The sequence below is a fragment of the Pseudorca crassidens genome, chromosome 21 (assembly GCF_039906515.1).
Source record: "Pseudorca crassidens isolate mPseCra1 chromosome 21, mPseCra1.hap1, whole genome shotgun sequence".
Classification (NCBI taxonomy): domain Eukaryota; kingdom Metazoa; phylum Chordata; class Mammalia; order Artiodactyla; family Delphinidae; genus Pseudorca; species Pseudorca crassidens.
The window spans coordinates 3482104-3495445 of NC_090316.1; the positions used below are offsets into that span (position 1 = coordinate 3482104).

The following is a 13342-nucleotide window of genomic DNA, read 5'->3' on the forward strand; positions in this document are numbered from 1 at the left end:
TGGTGTAAATAATCACCCACAGAAGATAGACTCCCACATAGAGAATTCCCTTGGAAGTGGAATTCCTGGTTAAAACAAACAACATGAAAGGACTGCCACAGAAGAACAGGTGATTATAGTACAATGGATGCTATTTCTAAAAGGCCAGTTGCTAATCTTCCGTTTTTTTTCTTTTTTTTACAAAAAGTAAAAAAAACATGAGTGTGTTTCTATTAAGAATATATAACACTAAGCCTAAAAATTAGTAAGTAAACCTTGCATTTGAAAACTACATGAATAGAAATGAATGCAATTGAATCTCAAAGCAATCATTTTCACATTTTGGCCTGAAGTATACTGACAATGAATTTCACATTAATCAAAGTGCTTTTAACCCTGAAAATACTGCAATATCACTAGCCTGTTCTTAAAATTGTGGTGATGATTTCAAAAAGCAGCTGATTCATTAAAAAGGAACTTCCTGGCAGATAAGATCTAAAACCAAAGATGCCAAAAAGATGAAAAAGCAAAAAGCAAAGCATAATGTAGCAAAATGTTGCTTCCCAATTGAAAACAAATACATTTATGTTCTCTTCAAACACTGACTTTACTGCCACTGAAATAAAGATCATTTGCTTTATTCCAAACATTTTTTTCTCTTACTAGACTATAAACGGAGAATTTCCCTTTAGAGGGCCAGTTCTGGGAAGATGAACTTCAACAGTGGGAAACCTTAAATACTAAGTGTAAAGGAAAATAAGTGTATCTCAATGCTTCCTGCGCTTTTTGCATTTCCATTTCAGTCCTGCCCTGTTACTGAGAGGCCTCCTACACAGTCCTACTGCTTCCATTACCTCTATTCTACCCCATTTTGCTTTTGTACAATATACCATCCATAGTATCTCTGTCCTGCTTAATATTTAAAAGCTGAAATTTTAAAAAATAACACACATAAAGTTAGAAGGAAAGCTAGAAAAAGTATAAGCAGCATATATGACAGACAAGGGTAAAAAAAAAATCCTTAAAATACAAATTTTCAGACATCAATTAGAAAAAAGATAAAAATCCCAACTTATAAGTTAAATAACTTATAGCATATATAATGAAGTACAGTGCAAGCATTAACATTCTATTGAAATATATATTGACATGTGAAGATTTACCATATGACCCAGCAATCCAACTGCTGGGCATATACCCGGAGAAAGCCATAATTCAAAAAGACACATGCACCCCAGTGTTCACTGCAGCACATGGAAGCAACCTAAATGTCCATCAACAGAGGAATGGATAAAGAAGGTGTGGTACACATATACAATGGAATATTACTCAGCCATAAAAATGAATGAAATTGTGCCATTTGCAGAGACATGATGGACTTAGAGGCTGTCATACAGAGTGAAATAAGTTAGAAAGAGAAAAACAAATATTGTATAATATCGCTTATATGTGGAATCTAGGAAAATGGTACAGATGAACTTATTTGCAAAGCAGAAATAGAGACACAGATGTAGAGAACAAACGTATGGATACCAAGGGGGAAGGGGTGGGTGAGATGAATTGGGAGATTGGGATTGACATATATAAACTATTGATACCATGTATAAAATAGATAACTAATGAGAACCTGCTGTATACCACAGGGAACTCTACTTGGTGCTCTGTGGTGACCTAAATGGGAAGGAAGTCCAAAAAAGAAGGGATATATGTATATGTATAGCTGATTCACTTTTCTGTACAGCAGAAACTAACACAACGTTGCAAAGCAACTATACTCCAATAAAAGTTAATGAAACACACACACACACACACACACACACACACACACACGAAAGGGAAAAGCAGACCACAACCACTGTATCCAGGTTCATTACAGCTGTTGTAAAGCCCTAAAGAAGGCGGCATGTACTGTATCTCTCTGGGGCGGGGTGAGTGCACCCTGCCTGTAGGAGGAGGGAAGCCCTCAGGAACAGGAAAGAGAAGAATGGTTGCTGTAGTACAGCACACGAGTATTTTGTGTGGAGAAATGGAGTATCTGTGACCAAAACTATCACACACTGTATTAGTTTTCACAAAATGCCTACCATGCAACCTACTCCCAAGGTTTCTGAGGAAACCTTCCTACCCCTCCACGGATGTGGCCGTAGCTGTGTAACTTGCGCTGGCGAGCAGAATAAGAGTAGATATGCACATTGCACGGGGAGCGTTCAGTGCATTGTGTGATTGGCTCAGCCTCTCCTCTTCTTCTTTCTAACACAGGAATGGGCTTGTCTGCAGAGGGACAGCTCCTCCAGGCTGGGCCTCCGAAGAGACAACACTGGAACACTCAGCCATATCCATCCCAAAGGGACACGAATACCTAGTTTAAGTCACTGAGATTCTGGGGGTGTTTGTTACATAGCAAAGCTATATAAGGAACACAATATATAATATTATAGTATAATATCATAATGTTTTACATAATAATGTATAATTACATAATATAATGGGATAATATTATATCCCAATATTATATTATACACTCCATAATATATAATAATATAAATACATGATGCAATGCTATTCCATAAAATGTTATTATGGGAGAATATTTTTCTCTTATTTTGCTTGTCATTTCCTAATTTTTCTATCATAACTATGTATAACTTAATCACATGGTAGTTCAAAAAAAGAAACAGTATAGCTCAACAAGCTAGAAGGATTCACTTTAACTTGACTGAATATGTTACAATAGCTAAAGAAATACTCATTGTCAGCTATTTGTCAGCCAAGGACAAAGAGCAAAAAAGCCACATGCAGGAGCATTGGCAGTGCCCATACAAACACACAGTCCAGGCGGGGAGAAGCCTTAGCTAATGGGCTTGGATATATTTTGGCCCAGCTGGCAATCTCCTGGCAGCTCAGGAACTCTGAGGGTGGTGGTCCATTGGCAAACTCATCTCCATGGGAAATGGCTACACTGAGCTGCCTTAGATCAATGACATGAAACATTCATCTAAATAACTCCCTTTGTCCTGATGCCACCCCAGCTAAATAATATTCTGAGTACTATATGGTTTCTTCGTAGTTTCACCGAGTGGGAAAGAATGTGCTGATAAAATAGGCTCAGATAAGAAGTACCTTGAGTTAATAAATTGGCATAGATTTCTTTTTTAGTAAAGAGCGACGAGAGATCATTCAAAAAAAATTCCTCATACTCCTTGTCCTCTCTTTCCCAGGAAACCTACTCTCCTTCCTAACCCACAGCAGCACCACCGGGCACACTGCTCTGCTCATGGGTCAAGTTTAAGACTTCCCCACACAGAGGTACAGAAGCTCCCGGAAACCTTCTCCTGGATTCCCCACAGCAACAAGTGAGTAGCAGATCCTCAAAAAACAGCTGTGCAAGTGACTGCTGACCACAGTAATTTGGCAGCTTCAGGCCAGGGAGGTTTAGGGTTTTTAGGCAGCAGCCCTGCAGCAAACACATTTACTACTATTGCCAGGCAGAGTTATGAGCACTGTTTCATGAATGACCTCATTAAGACAAAATGTACAAGACTGTGAGATAGATAATGATCATCACTCCATAGTTCCAGATGAGACAGAAAGGTTCAGACGACTGCAACATTCCCAAGGTCAGAAGTGGCACAGCTGGAATTCAGAGCCCACAGGTTTATTGGTCTTATGTGTATTGCCTTCTGCTAATTCTAGATCATTATAATAATGTAAGACTCACTAGAAATGTCATAAGATAGAGAAGAATTATTACACACCTCCCCAAAAGAATACAGTTTGAGACTGGAAAATTTGGAACAGGACGTAAGAGCCCCAAAGAGGCATACTTGAATAAACAAAGTCAGTTACCTGCGATGGCCTACAGAGGGCAGGGACTGTGGTTTTTGTCTGGTCGAGCACAACAGGAAAGTTTTGGGCTAGAGCTTAATTTCTAAGGACAGACAGGGCTTTGCCACCAACATCCTCTTCCTCTGCTCCTGGCCCAGGTAACAAACAACCTTGCTGCTGTAATGACAATTATTTAAAAAATATTTATTTACAATCTTGGCAAAGATGCCCAGCCTCACCCTGGAGGTAGGGGAAGTGGGAAAGAGACCGAGGAATCACGTCTAATTCACAGTTTAATGGGCTCACTTCAATCCTCAGACTTACTCTCTTCCTCCTCTACACTTAAGGCCAAGAGAAAATAATTATAATAGCAATTCCTCAAAGTTGCAGTGAAAGGCCTGAAGAAAAGAGTGAGAAAATCTCCAGCGAAACTCAGTATAGGCCTGAGTGTACTCATCGGTATAGAAGTAGGAGCTCTAAGGTCCTTGCAGGTTTCAAGTTCTACAATTGCATAAAATTACATTTTATCTTAAATACTGTAACTATAAAGATATTTTGGTCAGAGGACATGACATATATCTTGAGTTGGCATAAATAATTTCAGTGACAAAACAAGGTACATTCAGCTTGCTATAAATTTTAAACCCATATACAGTAACCTATTTTAACAAGCCCCTCTGTGAAGACCGTGATTTAAAACCTAGCATTCCTAGCAAGGAACCTCCTACACAGGACAAAACAGAATCATAACGATTATCAGTAGAGTATAGCTGATCATTTATATTACAGTCCAGTTAAACCAAATACATGTGTGCTAATGTCATCACCATGTGAGTTAAGTCCTTTACTGTAGGAAGACACAAACAAAGCAGCTTCCAAATAGAGCACAACAAATAAATTCCAAGATGTTTAAAAGGATATACACATTAATCTGTCAAGGTGAATTTTCTCCAAATGCACTGGGTTTATTTGGTAATGTCTAGTGTTTGTCTTTAAGTGGATATTTACTCTTAAAGTGGATTACAGGGGGGCCTACTGCTCTCTCCTCACTTGCCACTGTGCAAGCACTGACCATGGCTTCACGTGTTGGCTCCAGGCCCAGGGTTTTAAAAAACAGTACGTTAGGTCTCTCCGTAGATAAACTTCTAACTTTCAACCTTAGCAGCACTTCTGGGTAGAGCCATCATTAATGAGTTGTAGATAATCCAGTTGTGTCTCTATGTTTTTCAAGTTTTTACTCCAACCTTCAGTAAGAAATTACATTTTCATCATGACCTGGTATATGTAAGATACACATATGTATCTGAAACAAAAGTTTCAGGAAGTAATACTTACCTGTCCTAAGTGGACTACATTTTTTTTCTATTCCACTTTAATGAAAGAAATGCTAGCCACAAAACACTAGATTAACTTAATGGATCATTAATAATGGATATTAACCTGCCATTTGAAAAGCACTGGTCTAGATTAATCAGATCTAAAAAATGCAATTTTAGGGCATTTATTTTATTAATGTATTCATGTATGTGTTTGTTTATTGTCCACCTACAAATTCGAACACTTTAAGGAAAGACAATAATCTGTTATTCTTTGAATCATCTGAATTCAGATTGTTCAAGAAAGGTAAGCGCTCTACAAATTCTAAATTGCCTAGCTTGTAAACTGACAATAATTTTAAAATGATATGCTAAATATAACAGAATTTTTTTAAAAGGAAATCACTTGGAAGTGTTTCTGGACACAGGTATCAATCCATGCGCTGCCTCAGTGGTTGTAATCAGCCTGGCTGCTGCTCCACAGCCCGTGACAAGTACCACTTACTAATAACCCTGTTCTTCCACTGAACCCCATGTGGTCAGTCTTCAGTGTCTATCTCATTTCTCTAGGTAGGTACCCCCAAACTAGAGCTGGCACAAAAGTTCATTCAATAAGTATGTACTGAGACCCTACTACGTGCAGGCGCTGTTCTAGGTCTGGCTGGGCATGGCTGTAAAAATATAAAGCACCTACCCTCAGGGAACATACATTTTAGTGAGGGAAGCAGCCAGTAAGAGAATGAGCAAGAACATGCATAATGCCGGGATGCCAAAGTGCCCTGAAGAACTGCAGCGGGGGAGACAGGGCGGGGAGGGCAGGGGTAAGTGCTGGCTGGGAGGGGACGCACGGCACCAACGCTGGTCAGAGCATCAGTGGGGAGAACCGGACCTGCTTAGCTAGTCCAAGACTGTGATTTATCAGACATTAATTAGTTCACAGATTGCTGGAAAGGCCGAAGGAAAAGTCCAGGCTGCGTGTCCAGGAAATACCTCCAGAGCTCTAGTGCAGAAGTGGACTGCCACGGAGCCACCAGCCTCACCACGATCAGGTTGGAGCTGCCACCAGAACACCTGGACTGCAACATAACCTGCACCCCACATCCTGCCTCAGAGATACATGCAGACGTCTGCCACAGAAAAATGAAATGCCAGCAGAAACGGCAGCGTCACCGCAAGTGGACTTGGCCTCCTTGTGGCCCAGGTTCACCTGGCACATTTCACACGGCGTCTCTGATGGTTAAACCTAAATCACAGACTGAAACCGCAGCAGAAGGGGTGAGGGAAGTAGTTTTCACCTTTCTAGGCACTGCAGTGGCACAGATGCAGTGGAGTACGTGGGCAGGCCAACGTATTCCTAAGGAGGAGCAGCCAACGAAGGGAGAATGTCCCAGGCGTGTGCAGCAATAAGGGACCTAGGGCAGAAGGCGCTGCGGGTATTCACTCAGCGGCAAGAAGGCCAGGTGGCTCAGCCTGGGCAGTGAGGGAAAAACTGGCAAGAGATGAGGCAGAGCGGGGGACACTGCTGGAACCAGACCTTGCAAGCCCTGTAGGCCTTGGTAAGGAGTCTAAATTTATTTTCTAAGTGTTGAGGGAAGTTATGGGATGAAGGGTTTTAAGCAGAGGAGTAGCATGATCAGACGAACCTTTGTGACAGACCAATCTAGTTATAGAAACTATTCTTCATCTGATTTGAATCAATGGCTTAAAAATACAGTTTTAAAACAGCTAATTTGATCTTGTACAGAATGAGAATTTTATAAATCAAAACAAAGGCCCCCAAGGTAACATCTCTCCATTTCTGTGTTTGGCGCAGACAGTGTGTGAGCACAGCCATTTCCACCTTCTGCAGGACCGAGCTGGGGGCACAGCGGCAGCAGGCCAAGCCCCAGGCACCCCTCTCCTGCCAGACTCCAAACAGACGAGGCCGATCAAGGATGCACCTTCCTCTAAGAACAAAATTCAGACCTCTGGACTTAACCTGAGGTTCTTCAAATGTGAACAAAATATTGCTAGTCAGAAGAGAAAATGAAAGTTAGCCAACAGCACTGAAATCAGACATTTTTAAAGGAGTCCCAAGATCTAGGAAGTTTTGTTTTCTTCTCCAATATATAATTTAAAACCAGAACAACAGGATGAAATAAAAATAAACAAATCACCAAAGGAAACCGTGTTTCTCCCTACTATTTTTCAGAGAGTAAGCATTTCACTCCGTGTTGTCCATCTACAACAGGCCTACTTTTTGTAAAGAGCCATTTAAAAGAAAAATTTTAAAAATGCTCCAGAATGGGAGGAAGGGGAGCTGGCGGCGAGTACACAGTGCAATTCTAGCAACTGCCATCGGCCAGGTTGGAGGTCACACATCGTAACCGTGGCCTAAGCACTCTAACTGTGCTTTTCTTTTCACAATAATAATGTTTTGAGCTTTTGAGCCAAACATATTTTGCTCCAATTTTAAAAGAAAATATGAAGCAAAATTGCAGAAACATACTGCAATTTCAGTGTTAAATATACTTGATATATTATCTTTTTAAGTATTTGTATATTAGTTATTTACATAATTTCTTTTAGGTTTTTCTCCAAAGCTGCCACAATACTGGCTTTAATGAATTCCTACCATTATGACTGAGTTTGAAAGATTAAAAAAAACATTACTTCCTTTGTTTTCTTTCCATACAGATTGCCTTGGTGATTTTTTTACATGTAAATTAAATCAGAACCAAACCTTCTCTTTCCATTTCAAACTTTCACCTGCTCCAGCTCCCCTACGAGATCCAGTAAATAAAAGGACACCAAAAAATATTCCACAGGGCTGGACTAAAGGCCAAAGACAGCTCAGAAGCGTGTGTGGCAGTCAGCTTCCAAGAGGGCACCCAGGAGTCTTGCCTTGGGGACTCACTGCCTTGTACGTCACTTCCCACTTTCGTACCCGGCTTTAATAGACTTTGTTCAAGTGTATCTGGTAGAACGAAGATTTGTTTCATATCTGCTCCAGTGGCCCTGATGCACCTTCCCCTGTGAGCTGGCCTACACCTGCTCACCATTCCCCCCCCCCATTTCCTAACAGAGCACCCTCACAAGGTTCCTGTGCAGCTAACAGCCTTTTACCCTCACACTCCTTATTTCATCTGTTCCTCCATTCACACATGTCCATTTCTCTAGAATCAGAGAGCAGCATTTACTTATTTCCCATGTTATCCATTCCATGCTCACATTACTTTTCTCCCCCACAAGAAATTATAAAAGGAGATCTTCAGCTTTAGCACACTCTTTATGTGTGTTTTCTTTTTTGTTTTTGTAGGAAGCAGGCAGGAACAGGGATTACAAAGAGGTCAGATCATTTAGCATCACAGACAGATAAAAAGGACTAGAAGAAAATATTCAAAAATTTTAATTTTCTCTGGGATACAGGAAAACTGAAAGCATTTTTAATACTTTAAAGATTTTCTATATCAAGTGTTTAATAAATTTTATAATCAGAAAATATATTAACAGAAAGACAGTATGGCTACAGCATGTATTCATGTCTCAGCCTTGTTCTTGGGCACAAGTCCTTCCACGACCTGAAATGTTATTCAATTGGAGCTAAAATCCCTAAAATCCCTGAGGAGATGAAATATGATGGTAAGAGGAAAACAGGAAATGATGGTAGAAGAAAGTAGCAAGTCAGAAAAATTTTCTAATTTAGAGATATAATGAGCTTGAAAGCAAAGGGGTTTGATGCAAAAAAACCCAAAAACCAAAAAACTAAAATGGGAAAAAAGCAGGTTAAAAACAAAAAGGCAAGTGAGGAGAGCGGAGTTTAGCACAAATCCTTAGACAATGTGCAAAAACAGATATCACAGAACTTCAGGATCCACCCAACTGCCACAGACATCTGTAAAACTGTCAGGCAGCTGACGTGGAGATCCTGTGAGCATAAAGGATAAAGGAATGTGAGCGGTAACAGAGTTATTCTAGGCCAGGAGAATGAGGCTATAAGGGAAGAATGAAGACAGAGATTGAAATGTAGGTGGCTGTGACTTCCGATTGTCAGGCAGCCTGCTTCACACCACTCTGCCCTGTTCTCCCTGATCAAACAGTTTCTGGAAGGCACCTGGAAGAGGAGTATGAGTGGGCTCCATGGAGACCGCCAAAGTAATAAGTTCGATTTGTAGCATATATAAAGTTCCTCTGAATCAAACTCTATTAGGGTATTTGACAAAAGACAAAGTCCTTATGAAAAATTAAAAAATCTGAAATTGAGGGCTTCCCTGGTGGCACAGTCGTTGAGAGTCCGCCTGCCGATGCAGGGGACACAGGTTCGTGCCCCGGTCCGGGAGGATCCCACATGCCGCGGAGCGGCTGGGCCCGTGAGCCATGGCCGCTGAACCTGCATGTCCGGAGCCTGTGCTCCACAACGGGAGAGGCCACAACAGTGAGAGGCCTGCATACCGCAAAAAAAAAAAAAAAAAAATCTGAAATCGAGTGTCTGGCCTGAAAAAATGACCAAACCCAGGCCTCTGCATTACCCACTTTTAGAGGACTCCAAAGAAAAGCACTTTCTCAAGTCACATAAGCAACACTGGCAGAAGCAGCAATCTTCAAAGGCATCTCCTCCTTTATTATATGCTACTGGTCATCTTAATTTAAAACAACATTCATATCTGTGCTAAACCATAACAAAATATATACCACAGAAGCTCATTTGTGCAAGACTTTAAAAGTCATTTAGTCCAAATATTCTTTTAGCTGAACCCCTTGTTCAATATTCAGACTAACTGCCCAGTTACTGCTTGAACACCTTTAGGTCGAGGAAGCACTATTTAGTGAGGTGGTAGATCTCATCTATGGATACCTTCTAGAGAAAGACTGACTTGCTTGTTCCAGGATATTTTATGTCCATTCCTAAAATTGCCTGCATCTACTATTTTATGGTCAAGTGGTTTCATTTTAACCAATCAGCTTTTCAGGAATATAGCACACATGTGTACAGCAAAACTCAGTATTTTATGTTTTGTTTTGCCAAACATTTTTGAGGTAATAGTTAAGAAACCATTCTGTATACCATAAACACAGGATTAAAAAGTACTACTCATACTTCTTGTGTTCATAGTGATACAAGTAGTGTATTTCTCTCACTGAAACACAGAAAAGTGAAGATATGTAAGTTTTCTTATCCTTAATGCCCAGATAGTGTAAAATAAAAACCTACATGCAATTATGACTGTCCATTGTGACACGTCCATTAAGGACTACTGCCATACCCAGTAGAGCAGAATTCATTCATACAGAGAAAACCTACAGAGATAGTCCCTGCAAGGAGGACCAAAGTTCTGGCTTTGGATACAAAAACATAACCTTGTTTTGTTGGACTGGGTATCAAATACCCAGGCACATTTCCATCACTCCTCCCTACCTAAGCCACCAGGTGTTTCCTGGATCACACATTTGGGCACAACTGCGTTCTATGAGCCTCTTAGGAAGACTCTTTGAATTTCCAGATGTTTAATAAAATATCTGGAAAAAGGAAAACAGTTTTGTTGAGTAAAGGACAAGTGATGCAGGAAGCAAAACTTAAAAAAAAAAAAAAAGAAGAGAAAAAAACTGTATCCACATCCTCAAACTACCTGGAATTATATATGTTTACAGCTATTTACAATTGGCAAAAAGTAGCAAGAATTAGCAGCTCTTGATTGGGACAGAAATATAAAATATCATATGCAAACTGACCAAAAAAAGAGATGAATAGAGAAAGACTCTTAAAGAAGTACATATTAAATCTGCCAGGAAGATTGAAGGAGAAATCTGGCCTTTAGTACAGAACCCACCCCCTGCCTGACCACCTCCATAGTGCTCTGCACATGGCTTACAACCCATCACAGGGGTGCAGACACACTCGTGTAATGACACTCTAAACACACACATGGCTACAACAACCATCTTCCAGAAAAGAAAAGAAGGTTCAAAGGTCACTTTCAAATACAGTGATTTATTAGTAGTAGTGATGTTTTAAAACCTCTAAAGGTTTTGATTTTTCTTACTTTATATCACTCTTCCCCAGGATTTGGGGAAACCAAAATGAGCCTTTATTTTAAAAGAAAGCATGAAGACAGAAATATTCATACTGAGGGGTAAGCCTCATCAGTCAATGTGAACAAAGAGATCAAATCACGAACACTGTACTGGTTTTCTTGGGGAAAGAAGCCTTTGCCCACTGTCCATGTCCCTCTAGAACAAAGTCCTCCTGGCCCTGGAGCCCCAGTGAATTATGTTATTGCCGCCGGCCGGCAGGCGCTCTCTTAGAACATTCACTCTGGCAAAACAAGGTGTATGCAATTTCTGATATGTTTTTCAAGTAATTTTAATGTTTTCCTTTTCAGGATCAATTATTTCGGACTAAAATCTGCCAAAGTTCTATAGAGGCTCCAAAGGGGTTGGGGGAAGCAACAGTGCTATTTGCTATAAGATTCATTTTGAGATATGCCTACAAAGGTCTACCTGGATGAATCAACTGTGCCCCAGGTAACTAGGAGACCAAGGACCACTGTATTTATCCTTTTATATTTCTGCACATTCTGTAGCATAGCTAGGATCATAAAAACCTTAGAAGTTAAAAAACTGACATTTAGTGAGATGGTAATGCAATGTTTCATTTTACACACGAGGAAAGCGAAGATGTGTGTGACCTGCCCAAGGCCGCGGAGCAGTGCACCAGCATGGCCAACACAGGGCCTGGATTTCTTGACTCCTGCTCCAGGAATCATTCTGCATTGATAGAAGATCACTCTGGACAACGTGTCCTATCTTAACACAGAATGGGGAGGAGCTATTTAATTACTAGGGTAACTGTTTACGAAGTGGTTCCCTTGGACTAAGACCTATCACACGTCTTCACCCGATAAAGTCCAGCCCACAGAAAATTATAGTCAGTATGTATTTAACCTCTTGGCTGCAATTAAAAGACAGCTTTGAAAAAGGCCTACAAGTCAACCGGGGGCTACACACTTACTGTTCCCACTGCAGGGACAACCATTTTAAGTAGGTCACAAATAGTAACGCCATGTAGATTAAAGCGTGATGACTAACAACACCTTCTAAAACAGAAACCGCTTTATTGTTATAATTTCTAAACCAGTACATAGAGACTGTGATTTTTGAGGTTTTTTTTTTTTTTTTTTTTGCAGGAGAAATTATATTTCAACCTCCCTTTCTCCCAGCTGCAGTACTGAACTTAAATGTCTACTAGATCAGTGGGTGGAAGATCAAAGAACATTTTTAAAATTTTAACTTTACTACCCACAAGGACGTGGGGGTTATATGCCAGGAGGACTGAGATATATGCGGCAGAGGCTCACAGATGCCCTGACTCGACGAGGAGCGGGCTGTTCCCTCTTTCAAAGAAGCACCACTAGCCCTTCCTTTGCCTGGTCTACTTTATAGAGCTGACAATTACAAGTAAAAAGGTAATCCGAATTTTAAAATGCACATATTCTCTTTCCAGCACAGTAAAAACACTAGTCACACCTGATAGCCTGAGATTTCTCTTACCGAGAAGTCCCTTAGAAAGTTTCCCCTCAGTTGGGTAATAAGTGAGATACCCTAAAAATAAACTTAATCTTTAAGAAATGGACAAATATTAAATCTTTCCCTCCATATCCTCCCCCTTCATCCTCCCTGTCCTCACAGGGAGTACAGATGTGAATAAGTGTATCTAAATATAATCAGTGGAGACAGAGTCAGTCTCATTCAAGGAGGAGGAAGCAGCAGCAGCTGTGCCCGGGTCAGGACAGCACATCGGCCTCCTCACCCTGGGGGGCTCTCCCAGTGTCCCCACCAGTACCACGTCCCCTTGGTGGCGCCGTCAACTCACACCCCACTCCCTCCTACCTCCCCATTCTGCTCTTTTCTAACCTGAGAATGCCCTTCCCTCCTTGCCATAGGTAGCCTTTCCATCTGTCTAAATCTCAGCTAACTGTAAGGCCCGGTCCAAATTCATGCCCCCCATAGAGCTCCCCTGGAGTGCTATATACCCACCAGCCTCTCATTTTCTGAACTCTTAAACATTGCTATGCAAATTCCATAATTTGCACCAATTACAAAATGTCTTGTATCCTTTGCTAGTTGCCGTATGTATGTTAGCAGTTTTGTTTTCCCACTTAAACTGTAAGATTAAGGGCACACACTAGAACTCATACTTTTAAAATGTTTTCCATTGCACTAGCATGCAAGCAGACAAATAGGCA

At 40.7% G+C, this 13342-nt stretch overlaps 1 protein-coding gene across 16 annotated transcripts in view; it reads right to left on the minus strand.

Moving 5' to 3' along the window:
* PSD3 (pleckstrin and Sec7 domain containing 3) overlaps positions 1–13342 on the minus strand; it is a 573112-nt gene that overhangs the window by 211774 nt on the left and 347996 nt on the right. The window contains exon 11 of one of the 16 annotated variants that reach the window (XM_067721847.1): positions 3835–3981. The exons of the other annotated variants lie outside the window; for them this stretch is intronic. Within the exon in view, the coding sequence (XP_067577948.1) occupies positions 3901–3981 (81 nt within the window). The 3' untranslated portion in view covers positions 3835–3900. Of the gene's footprint in view, positions 1–3834; positions 3982–13342 lie in introns of those variants that run through there. 16 annotated transcript variants of the gene reach the window in all.